The sequence below is a fragment of the Zootoca vivipara genome, chromosome 3, assembly GCF_963506605.1.
Source record: "Zootoca vivipara chromosome 3, rZooViv1.1, whole genome shotgun sequence".
NCBI lineage: Eukaryota > Metazoa > Chordata > Lepidosauria > Squamata > Lacertidae > Zootoca > Zootoca vivipara.
Window position 1 is genome coordinate 3594186 of NC_083278.1, and position 21162 is coordinate 3615347.

A 21162-nucleotide genomic window follows, 5' to 3' on the forward strand; every position below is an offset into this window, starting at 1 on the left:
CTTTCTCTGTCCCCTGTTTGCATTTCACCATCTTCTCCTCTGAGTGACCCCACTGTTTCCTTGTTTTTCCTTTTGCTACGGACATACCCATAAAAGCCCTTTTTGTTGCTTTTAACCTCTCTGGCGAGCCTGAGTTCATTCTGTTAACCTAGATAAATGTCCCAAGTGTGTACCAGCCTTCAATCTTAGTCAACCAACAAGTATTGATGAAGTCAGGGAGACGCCTTTGTTAGGGGATTAACCATTGGTACTTCAAAGCATCAAAAGAACTGACCATTAGAAGCCAAATGAATAAAAGAGGCTTAATTTATAGGAACAGCAGGGTTAGGAGAGATGCCTTGGACTTGAACACTTCTGAGGGGGAAAAGCCCCTCATGAGGTCTGGACTCCATGTAAACTCAAGTGTAAATAAGTGAATAAATCATATTTCTTAAAGCCACAACAATCCCCACCACATCGTTTGAACCCATTAATTGGTCCTTGTCTCTTGAAGTCCTTGTCTCATGAGCACTGGAAATTAAATGTGGCTCATTGTCTAAGTACTAGCGTTTCAAATATTTGAATATGGCTGTTTCAATTGCCTCTTATAATCTTTTCTCCAGACTAAAGATACCAAACTTCTTAAACCTTTCTAGGGCCCTTGCCACCTTGGTTGCCTTACTTTGGGCACATTCCAGTCTGTCAATGTCCTATCTTAAACTGAGGTATTTAGTACTGGACACAGGGTTCTTGTTGAAGTCTGACCAAAGGAGAATAAAGTGGCCCCTCGCTTTCTGCCATTTGTACACTGTCTCTCTGTTGATGCACCTTTTTCGCTGCTGCTTTGCACTGCTGACTCATGTTTAGCTTGTGGTCTACTAAAAGCCCCAGATCTTTTTCACATGCACTACTTTTGAGCCAGGAGTCACCCATTCTATTTTTGGATCTGAATCTTCCTGCCTAAATGCAGAGCTTTTCATTCATATCTGTTGAAATTCATTTTGTTCTGGCCCAATTCAAAATCATTTTGGGTCTTGTTTCTTCTTTCTTCTGAAATATTCACTATCCTACGCACGGTGTCACCTGCAAATTTGATTAGCACCCCCTCCATTCCATCATCCAAATTATTTATAAAGATGCTTACCATTACCAGGTCTGGGACACAACCCTGTGACACCTCACTTGTTACTTCTCTCCTGGTTGATGCGAACAGGTGGTTAACACACCCGGAATAATTTGCCAACCGGCTAAGACTGCACTTATGAATGGTCCATATTTTACCAGCTTGTCATCAAGACTACCATTGTGGACCTTGCTGAAAGCCTTACTGAAGTCAAAATATACTATGTCTACAGCATTTCCCCGAAGGCTAGTAACTCTTTCAAAGGAAGGAAAACAGGTCAATCTGGCATGACATGCTGGTTCTTAGCGATCAGTCTCCGGATGCCCCACCCCCAATGCACATGGATGGACTGGTTAATTATCTGTTCTATAACTTTTCCAGGTTGGCCCTGCTGCAACTCTAGTTGGCTCTGTTTCTGACCACCCATGCATTGGAGGGATCTGTAATTTGGAGTGGGGGGGGGCGCATATGGCCTTCCTCCATCTTGCTGTGGATGCCAGATTCCACATATGGAAGGGAGTCTACATGTATAGAGCTTGCTTTCCACTATAGACATTGACCCTCAACACAAGGAAGGGGGGCTCACACACCACAGTGAGAGATAATGCTGGTGTTTGTGATTATTGTCTGCATGGTTTGCATGTCCCAATTCATCTCAAAATTCATAGGTGGGTTTGAGATTGAAGCCACATAACTCTATTGTGTCTTTATTGCCATAGGTGGTGGCTTTAGGAGAAGTCCCTGATGGCACAGTGGTCACAGTCATGGCTGGGAATGATGAAAATTATTCTGCAGAGCTGAGGAATGCCTCTGCTGTAATGAAGAATCAAGTGGCACGGTTTAATGACCTGAGATTCGTTGGCAGAAGCGGAAGAGGTACATCATTTTATTATTATGCATTTATTCCATCAACAAATATAAAGTCCCAATTTGAAAATGATTCCACACTAAAATAATGATTATTTTGTAAACAAATCATGCTCAGCCTTCCATTTGTAAGATAAATACTGGTTTACAAAATTCTGTATTTTTTCAGACTAAGTTGCCATTCTAGGGTACAAAGCACACATGCCCCATTCAAACTACTTGTTTTTATGATATCTGAATTTTGGGAAGAAATATTTCAAAATAGTTCTAATTTTGGTTCCAACAAATGGGTGGTAGTAAAGAAGCATGAAAGGGATGCGGGTGGCGCTGTGGGTTAAACCGCAGAGCCTAGGGCTTGCCAATCAGAAGGTCGGTGGTTCGAATCCCTGCAATGGGGTGAGCTCCCGTTGCTCAGTCCCAGCTCCTGCCCACCTAGCAGTTCGAAAGCACGTCAAAGTGCAAGTAGATAAATAGGTACCGCTCCAAGTAGGAAGGTAAATGGCGTTTCCGTGCGCTGCTCTGGTTCGCCAGAAGTGGCTTTGTCATGCTGGCCACATGACCTGGAAGCTGTACACCGGATCCCTCGGCCAATAACGCTGCAACCCCAGGGTCGGTCACGATTGGATCTAATGGTCAGGGGTCCCTTTACCTTTACCTTACAGAGGCATGAAGGAATTTCTGTTGTGGAATAGAGGCAAATGAAGTTCACTTTAAAGTTATGGTATTGAGAAAAAGAATACATTTCATCTTAGCTATGCAGCCAAGTCCTCAGCATATTTATCTGAGTTCTCTCTCAAGTAAGCATGCAAAGGATTCTGAGATTCTAGTCTTTATAGTGAAGCAGCTGCTCTGGCTTTTGTAGGAAGCATTTCAATATGATGCTGCCTAGTTCCAGGATTAGGTTTGATGTTTGTTAATGAAGCCCCCTAGTTAAAAAACAACAATGCTTTAGCAATCCAAACCAAAATCCCCTTGAATTTTAATTTCACCTGTAAATAAGCTCGGGCCATTTCCATCCTTTCTTCTTTCTCTACAATATATCTTCCAGCAGCAGTGGTGGGGAGGCCTGCCCCAAAGCCTTGCCAGCAAAAGGTTTCCACCATAAAGAGACTTGGGAAATACAATTTGCTGTGACTTTGAGGTCCTTTGCTAAAGGTCCAGAAGCACAGATAAACTACAATTCCCAGGGAACCTCCTGCTGGTAATGCTTTTATGCCTGATAAAGAGCCAGGTAATAGCTCTCCTCGCTGTCCTCTCTCTACTCCATTGCTAGTAATGGAAGTTTTAGGCCAAAGGAAGGGAGAAGGGGTACCTATAAGAGAGGGAGAGCACCTGCATGGAAAGCTGGGCGTACTGAGTAGTATTGGAATACTAAACAGCATCCTACAGACAAGAATAGGGACACAATTGTTCTCATTCCAGAGACATCACCCATCACCCTGACATGATGCTGATACCTCTAACGTCAGCAGCAACGGTGTATGAAGCAGCAGGCTGTGTGCTGTGTGTTGTTGTATTCAAGAGTGTGCATTGTCTTGTATGTGTGTCTAAAAGCAAGATGCATCTCTCCTTCCTGAGAGATTTCATTGCTAGGGACCTGGGAAGGGGGCTGAACACTGAATAGCAACCTTACATATTAATAAAAATGAAAATAAAAAAACAAGGCAACTCCAAAAGCTAAAAATAGAGATAGTGATTTTCCAAGACCAGGAAATGGAGGATGTTCAGCTACAAAAGGACAGTTGAAGACAAGGGTGCCAACTTGAATAAAATATTGGGGAGGCCCAGGTAAGCCCTGCCCCACATAATTGATCACAAGGTGTGGAGGACACACCCCATTTAAATGGCACTGTCCATCAAATGGCCTGCCTCCTCAAATATTGAATTGGGTGGCAGGAACAAAGGGACCTTGGCCCCTAGGAGTTGGCTCCTATGGTCAAAGAGTGGAATGGCCCAAAAATTTCTGAAATTTTAGGTCACCTCTCAGAAAAATGCATGAGTTTCCTTCAAGCCCATTCCAAACTGAGGTGGGGAGATTTTGCTTATCTCTGTCTAGATTTATGTTATTTTTATTCAGCATTGGGTCTGTCTGATCCAGTGCGTACTGAGACTGAAAAGCTGTTGTACGTTTCAATGAACATTGGATCAGGTTCCATACATAGTACAGTTGCTAAATTAGTGAGAATCAAGTATTGTTTACTTTAGAATGGAAATGAATATGATTTTCTAGTTCCCAGAAGATTCAGCTCTGAAGTTTCCTCTGCCCTTTAAAGATCTTTCTGTAATATGAAATTTAGCCTCCAATCGTAAGAACCTTTTATAACAATAAAGGTAAAGGGACCCCTGACCATTAGGTCCAGTCGTGACCGACTCTGGGGTTGCGCGCTCATCTCGCATTATTGGCCGAGGGAGCCGGCGTATAGCTTCCAGATCATGTGGCCAGCATGACAAAGCCGCTTCTGGCAAACCAGAGCAGCACATGGAAACGCCGTTTACCTTCCCGCTGTAGCGGTTCCTATTTATCTACTTGCATTTTGACGTGCTTTCGAACTGCTAGGTTGGCAGGAGCTGGGACCGAGCAACGGGAGCTCACCCCGTCACAGGGATTCGAACCGCCGACCTTCTGATCAGCAAGCCCTAGGCTCAGTGGTTTAACCACAGCGCCACCTGGGTCCCTTTTTTTTATAACAATAGAAAGACTGAAAAGAATTTCCACTGAAAATCCCTGTAACGGCTTCAAAATTGAAATTAGTGACTAAATAGATGTTTGAAACAATGATGATTTACATTTTTTTTAAATACAGAAACCCCCAAAGCAAAATGTGTTTGCTAGCTATATGAGGTTTAAGTAAGTCAGAATATATTAATTTGTTCAATATTTTGTCAGTTGTAGCACAAGCAACAATTACGCCACGATAAATCCTTGGCATCCTGATGTGATGCTAGCCGGGCAGAGCTGGGTTGCTCCATCTCATTTCTTTCTCAGGCAGGAAAAACCAAAAATCCTTTTGCCAGACTTGGATTCTTGCTTGTTCTGCTGCTAGGAGTTGTGGACCTACCCAAGAAGTCTTAGTATGGGAAAGAAGGGTTTGACAACAGACTCATTCTGATTTTTACTCTAGGAGATAGCACCATGTGGTCTTCTTGTGCCTTCCTTAAAGCACCAGTGAAGGATGAAAGCAAATGAGCTTCATTTGCACCTCCCAAATTAATACACAGATCAGAACATAGAATCATAGAATTATAGAACATATGTAGTTTTCTTTGGATTGTGCATTCCTCCTAATTTTGTGATACAGTTCTTGGCTCAAAAGTATACCAGAATGCCTAAAGAATGAATATTTTAGGATAAACTATGTTTAGAAATACATTCATTGAGATGAAATAAGCATTAAAATATTTAAATACTTAGATAAGTGGAGAAGTCCACATATACTGGTGCTGAAATGGGGTGGAACTGACTTGGAAATGAGTCCATGCAAAATTTACCCTGGCTGGGCAAAGACTGATGCTTCCATTCCCTCCAGCCAGGCAAGGCTGCTGCTTCAGCACAGGCGTTGGGGTCTTTTGGGCCAGGGCCATCTTGAGCATATCTGGCGCCGTGGTGTAAAGATCCCTCCAGTGCCCCCCCCATTTCCTAGAGCGGCTGTCTGGCAGGCGCGGCAGCGCGTCGCGGCGCCCCCCCTGGCGGCCTGGCGCCTTGCGCCCCCCAGCCTTGCCTTAGAGCCGGCCCTGCTTTGGGCACCTTCGCCCCAGTGCTCCATGCCGCCCGCTCTTGCTCTGTGGTGCCCTATAGAACAGAGGAGGAGCCTCTTAACTTACCTCCTCATTTAAAAACAAAACAAAACAAGTTATGCAAAAATAGGAACCAGGCTTTTCTGAGGCATATAATTGACATAAATGCAAATCTGAGAACAAAAGGTACTGCCATTGAATTGGGAGAGAGGCCAGAATCACAGTTCTGGCAACTGCTTCAATGGTTTCAGTCAGAGGGGTCATTGTTACTATCTTAACCATTTGTAAACCGCCCTGAGACCTGAGGGTATAGATAAATTACATAAATTAAATAAATTAAATAAAAAACTGGTAAAAGTTATTTAGCAAGGGCTGTTCCCAGTGAATGGTTTTTTTATTTTAGGAATGTGGCCAATCAGGTAATCTTTTAAATCTATTTCAATGCTGTATAATAAAGAACACTTATATTGCACAGATAATTTGATAAAAAATATTTTCCCCTTTCTTATTTTAATGTATTGTTTTAAAATTCTGTTTTGTTTTTATGTTGATTGATTGAGCTTGAAGTTTTTTTGGCATCTATTTCAAGATAGCCCACAACAGAAGTACAGTAGTTACAGCACAAGACTGGTGTAACAGAAATCTGATGTAGCATTTGTCTGCTCTAAAACTCATTTGAAACCTATGATATACGGTACATTTATTAAACAGTAGGAAATGAAGTAAGTATATAAAAAAATCACAGTGAGTCTCCCTCACTCTTACCTCCCATGGATGAGAAGCTTTCTGTGATCAATGAGTAAAATCTACGAAAAGTGATAGTGTATTTTACAAACTCTCAACATATTTATTTAAGAAACTTCAAAGGATAACAAAGGGTATGTGCAAAGTTTTACTATATTGGCTTTCCAAGTTTTGGCTACTTTCCCAAATAACAATTTTTATATTAAAGAAAGAAAGAAAGGGGGGGGGGGCGGGAGAGACAGACTTAACTGCTTGCAGACTTTTCACGCATGGAAGATGAAGAAAGCTTCTTTTGATGAAGTGTAATTATGTCCAAACAGAGCTGACCCCCTCCTCCTATATTTCTTATGATCTTAACGGAAGAAAGTAGGGTTTTTCCTTTGAAGCAGCCGAGATTTCGTAGAGGATCTGAAATGCTAGCTCCATTCTGCTGCCAGAGGCATGATGGAGAAATTGGTCCAGACTTGTCTCTCAGACACAGAGCAGAGAGCTTGAAAGAAAAAGTTATCATTAATGATGGATTTTTATAGCACTGCTTAAAATAGAAGGAAAGGAAACAGTAGTAGTAAACAGGAGCTCATGTGCTATAAACAGCAAGAATGTTCTGGGCTAAGTAGACATTTCTATTTATTGGAGCAGGGCAGGTAACAATATGAAACACATGTGTAACATGAAAATGAAAATAAGGCAAAATAAAACATGAGCTAGAACTTCACATGCAGTTGAAAACATTGCCCTGGCAACCAAAGATCACTCAAAAGCTTTGCAATACTTCCAGAAAAGGACCAGCTACATGCAAGGATCCAAGGACAGTGCACTCTACAGCAGGGGTCCCCAGACTACGGCCCGCGGGCCAGATGCAGCCCAATTGGCCTCCCAATCCGGCCCGCGACGACCCCCGCCGCCCGCTGCCGCCAGATCTGAAAAAGCGCCGAAAATCGTTTCTGCGCATGCGTATGGGCCTCTCCCGACCCAGAAGAGGTCATTTCTGGTGCACTTCCGGGTTGGGGGAGGTGCACTTCCGGGTTGGGGAGGCCCATACGCATGCGCACAAACAACTTTCGGCGATTTTTCCGGCCTGGAAGCGTGCCACCGCGCCAGTAAATGTGTGTGCGCATGCGCACGGGCGTGCACTCCTCCACCCTCCGGCCCACTGCGTGCGCACTCCCCCACCCTCTGGCCTGCCGCGCGATTGGCGTGGCGGGCACCGACCCAAAGGCGGGTAAGTCTGGGGACCCCTGCTCTACAGCCTTTGTGCAGCCCCAAAGACTCCTGTCTACAGACTATTTCAGCTTCATTATCTAATCTAGTTAGGGAGGTCTGCCCAACTGTTCCCTACTCCACGTTCCTGTTGCCACTACAGCTTTGTCTCAGCTGCATGATGTGGCCCTCTGAATGCTGCACTGGAGGCAAGGAGTGAAAGAAAGTACCGTAGATAGGGATGGGGAGAAGCAGATTCCATGTGCCCCTCTTTTTTTTACCAGGGGACTCAGTTCAGGAGCAGTGGGGAGTTGCAAATTGCCACTTCGATTGAACCACGCTTGATATAAAAGGATGTCATATAGAGGAGGGGGAAAGGTTGTTTTCTGCTGCTCCAGAGAAGCGGGCACGGAGCAACGGATTCAAACTACAAGAAAGAAAATTCCACCTAAACATTAGGAAGAACTTCCTGACAGTAAGAGCTGTTTGGCAGTGGAATTTGCTGCCAAGGAGTGTGGTGGAGTCTTCTTCTTTGGAGGTCTTTAAGCAGAGGCTTGACAGCCATCTGTCAGGAATGCTTTGATGGTGTTTCCTGCTTGGCAGGGGGCTGGACTGGATGGCCCTTGTGGTCTCTTCCAACTCTATGATTCTATGATTCTATGATGAGGAATGGTTGAAGGAGCTAGGTCTCTTTAGCCTGGAAAAGAGGAGACTGAGAGGATATATGATAGGCCTCTTCAAATATCTAAAGGGCTGTCACATGGTAGAAGGAGTAAGCTTGTTTTCTCCTCCTCTGGAGGGCAGGACTCAAACCCATGGCTTCAAGTTCTATCTCTATGCTGGAATTCCAACTACACCCAGATGTGTTAATGACAAAGAATGCCCAGTCTGGGGGTACACTAAAGCAGGCACCCCCAAACTTCGGCCCTCCAGATGTTTTGGCCTACAACTCCCATGATCCCTAGCTAACAGGACCACTGGTCGGGGAAGATGGGAATTGTAGTCCAAAACATCTGGAGGGCCGAAGTTTGGGGATGCCTGCACTAAAGGAAGGGGTACCAGATGACTTCTGAGCCAGAGAGGTTCATAAAAAGAACACTAAAATTAGTAATTAGCTACCAGAAGTAAATTTCAAGGGCACAGAGGAACCAGTAAAAAGAATGTGAAAAGGAGCTGATGGGGAGAGAATCTGGTCAGGATCTAGCAAAAGTCAGGCATTTTTAAAGTCACAGTGATTTTACTGAGAGAGATTTAAGCAAATACTTTATGCTGCTCAGAGGTTAGTCCCATTGAAGTCAATGGAGCTTACTTCCAAGTAAGTGGGGTTAGTATTGTGCCTTTAGTGACTCAAATTGGACTAAAAAGTGCTCTGCTTTGGGCTGGATCATGACTTTTATCTTATGCATGACTAAAGATCTTCATAAAACACAGTGTTTTCTCTGATATAATGAGAAATAAAGTTGGCAAATGTGTATACTAATATTTCTTTTGATTTTGCAGAATGTATCAAAACACACCAGGCATCTTAATATTTTATATTTCAGGCTTTGCTAGAGGTATTTTTGCATTTTAGACCCATCACTGCTCTTTTTTAACCCCAACACTCTTTCATTTATGTGAGCAAAGCCAGGTTCCTGAATTCCAAGCCAAATTTATTAGCAGTCTTTTAAAAAAGATGTCCAGCTAAAGTATATTCCCACTTTTCATTATGTGTCTTTTGAGTACAATATCAGAATAAGATCAGCATTTAAGATGGTACAGGGAGCTTTCAGTTAGGATACAGAGAATGCAGCATTGTTCTTAAAATGTTTTGGGCAGGATCAGTCCCCTCAACCCCCACCCCAGTTATACGAACTCCTGTTTTTTCCCCCCAAGCCTTGTACAGCAATTTGTGACAAAAATATTGTTTGTTTTAAATCAGTTCTGGCTAGCCAGGATAGAAAAAGAGGTTAGGACAAGCTGATGGGAGTTTCCCTTTTCTCTTCTTGGGCATAAGGAGGCTTATCTGGAGGCAGCACACTCAAGGAAGGAATTTAAAAATGGCATCCTTGATTCTCCTGTAAAGAAAATAGATGGGGGATGGGGGAAAATGGCAGGGCTGATGGCGGGAGAGGATGGTCTGGCAGCTTAGTTTACTGGTAAATAGAGCAAACCCCTCTCCTAAAAATCCACTGAAGGTTTTGCTGGCATCCTAATTTAGTGGTAGCAATGAAACCTACCTCTGGACACAGGGCCGTCTCAAGCAGGTCGGGCTCCCTGGCGCTGAGATCACTCCAGCGCCCCCACCCTCGAAGCGCGCAGCACGGCTTCTGCGCGGCTTCGTCGCGCAGCACCCCCCCCCCCCGCCGGCCCGGCGCCCTGCGCCACCGGGAGTGCACCTAGAGCTGGGCCTGCCTGGACAGCAGGGGGCGTTCTTACTAGCCAAGATCAAAGACTTGCTTGCCTCTGGCGTGTTGAAGAGTGTGTTGTTGGAAGATGAAAATTTAAAATAAGGAATTAAATAAAACACCACAAATAACATCAATCACAAACCAGTGGTCAACAATAAGGTTAGCCATGCCCAAAGGCTGATCCGTTGAAAAATGGAATAGTTAAGATTAAAACAATAACTGTTTCTCCTCCAGCTTCTCAGAGCATGTAGCTTAGTGATAGGTCACCTCTGCGCAAGTGTTGCATTTCTGTCTACCACCATGATGTAATGAGTGAAATAAATATTATTTGTGTTCTAAATCACAGATTTCCCTGCAAATGCTGTGTCCTAGTACTGGGATAGAAATGTTTTATTCCCTTGAAAGATTTACAGTCCTATTCATTCTCTCTCTCCTCTCTATGTATATATGTCCAAGATGTTCTGAAGCCCATGTCTGTTAACGAATGCTGTAGGTCTGAAGCAAGTTTAGAGAGGTGGATTGTAAAGGAAAGCTTGCTTACTAGAGTTGGCAGCAACAGACCTGTTCTGTTTTATTTACGTACCCTAATACGAAATGAACACACACACACAGATATGCGTGGTTGCTTTGTATTAGACTTTGAAAGACTGTACAGTATTAAGTTTTGTGCTGCTACATATTGTTTAAGAGTTGGGTTTTGATTTAATACTGACAAGGCAGAATGGGAGGGAGAGGAAAAGAGCGACCGTTTAAAGAGAAAAAGACCTTTTTAAGATTCTGGTAAAAGACAGCCTAAATGAGACATAGGCATGAGATTGCTGACTGCTTTATTGAGTCACTGTTGCCCGCCCACTTTTTCCTGTCTTGAAACAGTTTGCAGTTTTGACTATCTGAAATGATTAACAGTTGCACATCTAAGTGATTAGAGCAGTAAGTGACTCTGCAGAACAGAGAGAGACCACAGTCTTGCATGACTGAATGTGCATTCAGATCCTGTCCCCTCTTCTTTCTCCCTTTCTAAATAGTTTTGTCTTCTTGATAGTTGCAAGCATAGCTGCCAAGTTTTCCCTTTTCTCGCGAGGAAGCCTATTCAGCATAAGGGAAAATCCCTTAAAAAAAGGGATAACTTGGCAGCTATGGTTGCAAGGTTGCATTGCATTGCATGCTACCTTGCAGTTGTGAAATAGATCACATTTTATACATGCAAAGCGACTTCACACTGGATAGGTATTAAGGAAAGAAAGAAGGAAAGAAGGAAAGAAGGAAAGAAGGAAAGAAGGAAAGAAGGAAAGAAGGAAAGAAAGAAAGAAAGAAAGAAAGAAAGAAGAGTTCTATAGATTGTTCCAGTAATGATGATATCATATTATGACTACAGGCATATTAAAAGCACGAGACACTAGCTCCCTGTTTGATGGCTCCCGGAGCAATATTTATTCTTTTCACATACTGTATTGTAATGGACTAAAACAAATTAAATAATGAAACAATGTGATGTAAAATAGCATAAAATTCATTTCAGCTGCACAGTACAATGAACAGTAATTCTACTCAAGAGAATAGTTTTACACTGGTGTAAATGCTTGAGTGGAACTTGGCATTCTGATCGGAGTAAGTTATTGCAGTTCAATTAGCGCTGGCCATGACCTTACTACACTGAATCACATGCCTTGTTCCATGTTCAGAAAGACGTAAGTCAGGACTTGTGGGAATAAATATGCTAATGTTTAGTGTTACTCAGCCCCTCTGCATAAGAACCCCAAGCAATGCTTGTTCTTGTTCCTCTTAAAAGCAGAGCCACTGGTGAAAAGAGAGCCTTGGCTGCTCAACTGTTCAGCAGCTTCCTTGCCTACATCCCCCTCTCTCCTGCTTGCTCTATCCTCACAATTGGATTGAATTATAAAAATGGGGGGGGGGGCTGCCTTTGGTGTTCCTTGAGTCTGTCAACTACCTTCCATACTGAGAAAAAAAACCTCTTTCTTGCCTTGTGGTTTGCAATTTTAGTGCCATGATCAGCACCAAACATCATATTACACCTTTCTGCTTCATTAGGAGACATCTTTTTTCTATTTCTTTTCCCACTGGGATTCCCCCCATGGAGCTCCTTTTCCTGGTCTTGTTCAGGCTACGACAAACCTTTTCTCTATTGTTAGCTTCTTGGGGCAGGGGCTCGCTAGTTGTTTAGGTTATTTTGCAGAACAGTGTTGAACGTACCTTGTATACGGTACTATGCTATGTAAAAGAAATGATGTTTGCCCCATATCTGAAGTGTTCCTGTTTATATTCCTAGCTTATCTTTGTAAGAGACCCTGTTACGTGAGCCAAAACTTTCCTGTCACACTCAGGAAACACCCAGAGGACTCTAGTTTCAGCTGTCCTCTCCTCTGATAGGTATGAGGGCTAGCATGCCCTCCAACATTTCTCAGGTGAAAATAGGGACATCCTAAGGAAAAGCGGGACAGCTTCTGTAAATCTGGGACTGTCCTTGTAATATAGGGCCACTTGGAGGGTCTGGGGTAGTGCTCGCTGACCTTGGGTACCATAGTTGGCAGAGCCGCTGCTGGACTAGTAGGTGACTTCTAAGACTCATCCCAGGCGTGTGTCTCAGGGGATACCCAAACCTCCCTTTCTCTGCTCAGCTCCTCTTATGCTAGTTGTGTATTATGTTGCTGAATGCTGCTGTCTGGACATTACTCCCTCAAAGCAGTAATGGGCATAAAGCCTGCTGATTGACATTCATTGCAAAAAAGAAGAAGAAGAAGCCTGTTATAATTTCTCCACTATTATTTCACCATCTGATATTTATTTATTTTTAATAAAAAAAAGAGTTCCAAATGTTAGTGTGAAACCACAGCAGCATAATGTTTCCTTGTTCCACTGGGGCTTTGAGTTTGATGATACTGTAATTGGGTTCAGTAGCAGCCAGCATGACGGGGCCAAGGCACCTCCTTGACCTCCTGGCAAGAGCATCACTGCTGCTCAGTGGGAAGGAGGCAGAGGTGCAAGGGGGATGCAAATGCACAGTTGGCTTCCTTGGTGCTTCCCCAGTGCCTCAACCTCACTACTCCTAGCACCCCTGTGGGACCCACCTGCCAGAAGGTCAGGTAAGTGCCTCAATCCCACCAGGCCATCTTCTGCTGACTGGGATTCTGAGTGCTGTAGATGGTTTCTCAAGCCACCATATTTTTATACTCATTCTTTTCCCCTTCCCCTTGTTTTCACTGTTCCTTACAGGGAAGAGTTTTACCTTGACAATAACAGTCCTTACGAATCCCCCCCAAGTGGCTACGTATCACAGAGCTATCAAGGTGACCGTGGATGGACCCAGAGAACCAAGGAGTAAGTACGCTGTTCCCTGCTTGTGATCTGGAGTCTGGTGTTCTTCATTTGTGGAAGTAAATGGCTGCCATCACCTTCAGTGTATGATACTGTTTCTTCATCTCATATTCCAAGCCCGGTTGTCTGTCTTGCGGAGACCTCGCTGCAATTTAGGCGAATTGTTCCAAGTTTGGAGCATAGGTGGCCCATCCAGTAATGGGACTTCAGAGGACTTCATTGGAAGCTCATGGTGCTCAGGCTGAATCCTTGCATCATTCAAGCAATGTGTTTTCCTCCTGGAATCTGGGCTGTTTGGGTGAAGTGACACCCACATGGTTCTGGCCAATTTTATCCATGCCCACTTTCCCTTTGTTAGGGGTTTTCCTAGCTTGGTTGTAATTTGCCCATATTGCGTGGACACTGCTTTGCAAAATGCTGAGGAGAGAGAGAGAGAGAGAGAGAGAGAGAGAGAGAGAGAGAGAGAGAGAGAGAGAGAGAGAATGTGTGTGTGTGTGTGTGTAAACTAGGTCCCCATAGTCTGTTTTAAGGCAAGTCCAATATTTTGAGAACCCAAGACTTCAGTCGCCTGGGCCCTTTTGTGATAATGTCCCTGTGGCCTAGAAGGACTGGCACTGAAGGTCAGGCAGGTCTCACCCCCTGCTTAATTCAGTAAGACCAGGAAGCAAGGGTTCTTACTTTGCATCTCATTAATGAGGTGTGAATTGTTCAAGATTAAGTCTTTATAGGGTTGTGTTAATGTGATTGCAATTACTTAGAGACCTCTTCAGATGCCATTTTCTAGAACCTGAGCAAAAATGCTCACTGTTTTGTAAAGGAAAAAAACCATTCAGATATGTGGAATGTGGCACAAACATCATTGTATGCTTCTGAATACATTTTCCCCATTACAGGCAATTATTTTTACTCTTCTACTAGTTAATTATGTCATATATAATTAGATTTTCTTAGTACGGTACAGAATCCAGCTTTAATAGTGGAATCATGATAGAGCCCTTGGGAATAAAGAACATGGCAATATACTGTAATAGAACTAGAAACCTTTAATTGAAGCTTAGGAATTGTCTGCACTCAGATGATCTTTCCTGCCTTCATACAGCTGAGTTTTATGACACCAAGTATGAGTGTTGGGAACCAAGGACTCCTAAGTTGCTCCCCACCACAACTGCCAGCTGTCATGAGCTGGCTTTGTCAGAGTCTCTCATTACATCTGAATTTGGGAATGATAGCTTAATCCCAGCTGAAGAAAGAAAACAATGAGGCATGCTCCTATGTGTAAAATGAAGAAGTCATTTGCGATGTGAGCAGCCCTGGCTCAGCTGCCAAAGAATGACACAGTGGGAATGAGGAACAGGACAGTATCCTTCAGGCATCCAGGTGAATCTCAGTTAACTAACCAGAATGAGAAGCCAGGCTTATTATTCTGGTTGCTAACTGTCGTTAAGGCAGACTTCCTTGGTTCAGATAAAATGGGGAGCTCTGGTTTAACATAATCTGGGACTGAAGTGCCAAGCCAATGCAGAAAGGGAAAGAGGGACTGCCGTGGAGCGGGGCAAGGCAAGGCAAGGCAAGGATGTTTGGCCCTAATATTTGTCCCGGATTGGAATTACTGAAGGATACTGACATTTAATTGTATTAAGAATTTAATGATTATTTGAAGAGTAATCACATTAATATCAGATAAATGCTTCTGATGGAAGCATCTTACTCATTTATTTGCCTTTTATTAGTAATTGCTGATGAAACTTTGACAGGGGTGCAAATTCTTCATGTTTCCCTCTGATTAACAATGGAGAAATATTGGGAGCTCTTCTGTTCTTGAACTATATGGAATTTGCCTGCGTGTGTTGAAGACTGTTTTCACCTTGTATCAGAGAAGCCTCCTGTCTTTCTCATTGCTGTTCTTGAAAAAGGCCCTTTTCTGTTTTGCAACTGCTAGCACTTAGTGAGTTTGAAAGCATTTTGTCCTTTGTGAAACACTGACAAGTTTCTACATCTGGATTTAATTTGGTTCTTCCCATTTGGAAGTCTGCAGCACTGTGCTGATATACCTTTGAAACAGGAAATTTCCAAACAGGCAGACAATATTTAAGTGTACCCAAAAAAAACAGATTTGTGCCTAAATTTGCCCATCAGCACAACATATGAATGCTTAGCAAGCAGCAAGCATTTCAGTAGCAAGAACATCCATGTATGAAATTTTGCTACGGTAGTGCACCTAGGTCCCATTATCCAAGCACTTGTAGGAAAATTCACTTATCCAAACACAAGGAATTAGTACCCAAGCCTCGCTATACACACCACAGATTTAGATATCCAAACAGCTGGATCTGTGTGTAAACAAATAAGCAGGCTTAAACAAACCTTATTCTTTGTGTTCTATTGGTTTGAGGTACTGTAGTCATTTTGCCAGAAACCAGGGGTGGGAAGGAGGTGAGATCAGAGAATTAAGATAACGTTTTTCCTTCCTTATTAGCCTTTTGCAAGGTTTCAGAGGGTTTCCCTGGGTTTTGCTTTTGTCTGTCATTTGGAGATCAGAATTCTGTGGTTGGGAACACAATAGAAATATTCTCATAGGAATCGATGGAAATAATTTACTTAATATGCAAACACTTGCTTAACAAACGATTTTCTGAGAACACATTGTGTTCTGATAGTGAGACCTGCATGTAATAATACATGGCAAGTAGCCCCTGTCCTGTTCCCAAAGGGTTAGAATGAAAATTAAACATGGCTGCCATATGGGGGCATGGGGACACACAGTCAAAGAGAATACAGTCATGGTGAAGCTTTTGCCATAACTGTATTCCTGCACGTGAAGACAGGCTCTGGCAGATTGAGCAGATGAGACCAAGAGGGGGTCCAATGGCCAATAAAGCAGGTTCTGCACATGCTGTAGATGGAAGTAAGGGGCAAATGGGGGTTGTCAGTCTGGGAATGTAACCCATGCAGGAGAAGGAAAACTCTGATCCTAAACCTCTGCTGCCTTGCAGGATGTCTTGGGGAGAAGAAAAGGCTAAGGAGTAAACCCTAGACAAATCTGCAGTACAGTCCCTAAGGCAGCTGCATGGTGCCTTGGGGCAGTCAAGCTGGAACCAAATGTGTTGCTCTGCTTTCCTATTAGACAACATCCGTGAGTCAGAGAGGGGGATTTTATCATCTGGGCAGCCCAGGACCTCCAGACACACTGCCCAGGCTTGTGCCCCAGGAGAGGTCACTTTGACCACTCTAATGCAGCGGTTTTGCTTCACCACTGGAGATGCATCAAGTATTTTGATGTTTTGGAGGCCAAAAACATCAAAATACTTAAGATACTTTGCCTTTTGGGGAGAGGAGGGATTCTTTAACATCCACTCAAACTAATTGTTCGGTACTATTTGCAAAAGAATAACTTCTAAAGACGACTTGGTCTCAGATGAACCTACCATAGGAAAAGATGCATCCTGGTTGCTAGGGGGAAAGGGAATGCCAAGGACTAGAAAATAACACAGAAGTGGTGGTGTTGTTGTTTAGTCATTTAGTCGTGTCCGACTCTTCGTGACCCCATGGACTAGAGCATGCCAGGCACTCCTGTCTTCCACTGCCTCCCGCAGTTTGGTCAAACTCATGTTCGTAGCTTCGAGAACACTGTCCAACCATCTCATCCTCTGTCGTCCCCTTCTCCTTGTGCCCTCAATCTTTCCCAACATCAGGGTCTTTTCCAGGGAGTCTTCTCTTCTCATGAGGTGGCCAAAGTATTGGAGCCTCAGCTTCACGATCTGTCCTTCCAGTGAGCACTCAGGGCTGATTTCCTTCAGAATGGATAGGTTTGATCTTCTTGCAGTCCATGGGACTCTCAAGAGTCTCCTCCAGCACCATAATTCAAAAGCATCAATTCTTCGGCGATCAGCCTTCTTTATGGTCCAGCTCTCACTTCCATACATCACTACTTGGAAAACCATAGCTTTAACTATACGGACCTTTGTCGGCAAGGTGATGTCTCTGCTTTTTAAGATGCTGTCTAGGTTTGTCATTGCTTTTCTCCCAAGAAGCAGGCGTCTTTTAATTTCGTGACTACTGTCACCATCTGCAGTGATCAAGGAGCCCAAGAAAGTAAAATCTCTCACTGCCTCCATTTCTCCCCCTTCTATTTGCCAGGAGGTGATGAGACCAGTGGCCATGATCTTAGTTTTTTTGACGTTGAGCCTCAGACCATATTTTGCGCTTTCACCCTCATTAAAAGGTTCTTTAATTCCTCCTCACTTTCTGCCATCAAGGTTGTGTCATCAGCATATCTGAGGTTGTTGATATTTCTTCCGGCAATCTTAATTCCTGCTTGGGATTCATCCAGTACAGCCTTTCGCATGATGAATTCTGCATATAAGTTAAATAAGCAGGGAGACAATATACAACCTTGTCGTACAGAAAAATAATCGATTAAACATTAAAAGCCTCCCTAAATAGGGCTGCCTTCAGATGTCCTCTAAAAGTCTGGTAGTTATTTTTCTTTTTGACATCTGGTGGGAGGGCTTTCCACAGGGCGGGTGCCACTACCGAGAAGGCCCTCTGCCTGGTTCCCTGTAACTTGGCTTCTCGCAGCGAGGGAACTGCCAGAAGGCCCTCGGCACTGGACCTCAGTGTCCCGGCAGAGTGATGGAGGTGGAGACGCTCCTTCAGGCATACTGGACCGAGGCTGTTTAGGGCTTTAAAGGTCAGCACCAACACTTTGAATTGTGCTCGGAAACGTACTGGGATCCAATGCAGGTCTTTCAAGACCGGTGTTATGTGGTCTCGGTCCCAGTCACCAGTCTAGCTGCCGCATTCTGGATTAATTGTAGTTTCCGGGTCACCTTCAAAGGTAGCCCCACATAGAGCGCATTGCAGTAGTCCAAGTGAGAGATAACTAGAGCATGCACCACTCTGGCGAGACAGTCTGCAGGCAGGTAGGGTCTCAGCCTGCATACCAGTACAGCTTTTGCCACTCTTTTGTTGACTATGATGGCCACTCCATTTCTTCTACGGGATTCCTGCCCACAGTAGTAGATATGATAGTCACCCGAACTGAATTCGCCCATTCCCATCCATTTTAGTTCACTGATGCCCAGGATGTCAATATTTATTCTTGCCATCTCATTTTTGACCACATCCAGCTTACCAAGGTTAATTGTTCTTACATTCCAGGTTCCTATGCAATATTTTTCTTTACAGCATTGGACTTTCTTTTCGCTTCCAGGCATATCCGCAACTGAGCGACCTTTCGGCTTTGGCCCAGCCGCTTCATCAGCTCTGAATCTACTTGTACTTGTCCTCCGCTCTTCCTCAGTAGCATGTTGGACGCCTTCTGACCTGAGGGGCACATCTTCCAGCGTCATAACTTTTATATGCCTGTTGTCTTTGTCCATTGAGTTTTCTTGGCAGGGATACTGGAGTGGCTTGCCAGTTCCTTCTCCAGGTGGATCACGTTTAGTCAAAACTCTCCACTATGACCTGTTCATCTTGGGTGGCCCTGCACGGCATAGCTCATAGCTTCTCTAAGTTGTTGAAGCCCCTTCGCCACGACAAGGCAGTGATCCATGAAAGGAACAGAAGTGGTGAAAGGGCACTAAATGGAAGGTTGGAAAGTTATTCAGGAAAATGTGCACGGTCCCTTCTAAGAAATTGATGTGAAATAGGCTAGTCTAGCTGCTGCTGCCTGTCAATCTTTGTAGCCAATAGGAATACTTGAGGTCCTAAAGAGCTGGTGTTTCCAGCCTTCCATTTAGTGACCTTCACCTCTGTAGGACACTAAATGGAAGGCTGGAAACACCAGCTCTTTAGGAGCTCAAGTATTGGCTACAAAAATGGACAGACATCAGCAGCTAGCTTAGCCTATTTCACATCAATTTCTTAGAAGGGACCCTGCACATTTTCCTGAATAACTTTCTTTCTAGGAGGGCTACCTCAGACCCTGGGGACCCTGTTCAGGTATGCCAGTAAAGGCTTCCACAGGTGTCATCGTGCCCTCAGGTGCAAAGTTAGTGAACCTCAATCTACAGCTATTGGTGAAACACAATATGACTTGATGGAAGACAGCTTCCTGTTTATGGTATCATTTGCTCCAACTGATGGCTGCTCTCAAAATGTTCCCTTGTGATGTGGTGGCGATTCTGCAGAACTGTTTTCCTCAGGCAGCAGGGCTGTCTTATCAGTGAGAAGGGGAAACATTAGCAGATCTTTCTTCCCCATGACAACATATAGCAGACATTAGCATGGTACTATTGAGAAGAGCTTTATTGTGTTGTTTTGTTTTAAGCTTCGTACCCCACTGTGGGAATGCTTGTGGTAAAGAACAATTATTTTAAACTATAAATAAGTAAAATGAATGGAAGATGTGGACAAAATCAGCACTAAATGGAAGGGACTAACCTGTGGCCCTCCAGATGTTGGTGAGCTACACCTCCCATAATCCCTGACCCAAATTGGGCCATGGTGACGGTGGCTGATGAGAACTGAGGTTCTTCTTGTTCAGAAGATAAAATGCTAGTTTAAACATAGCTAAATGGCAAAGGCAGTGGGAGATGGGTTCTGGAGGTAGGAAGGCATTTTCCTTTTGTCATGGGTGTGGCCAGGATTTTTGTTGGGGGGCAGGCTTTTGTTAGGAGAAGGCAGAACCTCAGATTTGTATTGATTTGTACTGATTTGGCGGCCTATGCCTTTTGTCCATCATTTTTGGATTTTTAAACTGAAAAAGAGGTGGGACAAGTTAGTCAGTTCAGAGTTTTGATGGGGCATTGCAATTTCTGGAGTGGCTTGCACATTGCTGGGAGGATTGACACTGAATGTTCTAAAGTTTCTGGGTGGAGGAAATGGTTGAACATGTTCTGTGGGCTTGTTTATGGTATACACACCCTTCACAGGCTTCATTGCCCATGGGTTCGAGTCCCACATTGGGCAACAGATTCCCGCCTTCAAGGGGTTGGACCCGATGATCCTTGTGGTCCCTTCCAACTGTACAATTCTATGAGTGAATGATTTGTCTGTGGGGACTGCCCTCCAGGATAACATTCTTTGGGGTTCAGTGTTGGAGAGTTTATGACAGTTTGTGAAGACTACTAGGCTCTATGAATTGTTGTGAGTGGAATGTGATTGTACTATTGCTAGTAGGTGGTGGCAAGAGAGCCTTTCCTTGGTCTTGATCCAAATGCTAGCACATTTGTAAAGCAGCATCTAGTTTGGTTTCAAATTGGATGGGGGACTGTGTGTTGAGGCACTTGCATTGCAGGGGGTTGGACAAGATGGCCCTTGGGGTCCCTTCAAACTCTACAATTCTATGTTTTTATGGTTCGACATGTGGGTATCCTGACTAGTATTAGCTGCTTTAGGATGGGCCCCAAAGGTGCTTGAAGTAAGTCCCAATGAGTGTAAAGGAATCACTCCAAGGTAAATGTGCAGCCTTAGAATGCAATATGGGAACAGGGCTATGACTACTTGGCTCAATGAATTGGCAATATTGTTTTGTTTATATTATGATTAAACCAACTAAGGACATTATTTAATTTGATTAATTTACATTTCAGAAATGCCCTATTCCTTCCACTCTCAGTAATCAAAGCAGAAATTTTGGATCCTCAGTGAAAATGGTTTTTTTTAATGGCATTAAAAATCAAGTAGTCAAAACTACTTGATTAGGTTAGTGTATTATAATTTCTAAATTCTTCAAAAAATAAAGCCAGTAGAAGCTGGTATGGCCAGAAAGATCTCACTGAATTTTGTCTTTGGTCTCAATAATTGTTTGGTTTGATTGAACTTGTATAGACGGATTTTTGGGGCTCC

General features: G+C 43.7%; 1 protein-coding gene across 3 annotated transcripts in view; it reads left to right on the plus strand.

The window, feature by feature from the left end:
• The window catches only part of RUNX2 (RUNX family transcription factor 2), a 116750-nt gene that overhangs the window by 22297 nt on the left and 73291 nt on the right, over positions 1 to 21162 (plus strand). For all 3 annotated transcript variants that reach the window (XM_035110304.2, XM_060272335.1, XM_060272336.1), the window contains exons 2-3: positions 1822 to 1978; positions 13270 to 13374. In XM_035110304.2, the coding sequence (XP_034966195.2) occupies positions 1822 to 1978; positions 13270 to 13374 (262 nt within the window). The remainder of the gene's footprint in view (positions 1 to 1821; positions 1979 to 13269; positions 13375 to 21162) is intronic.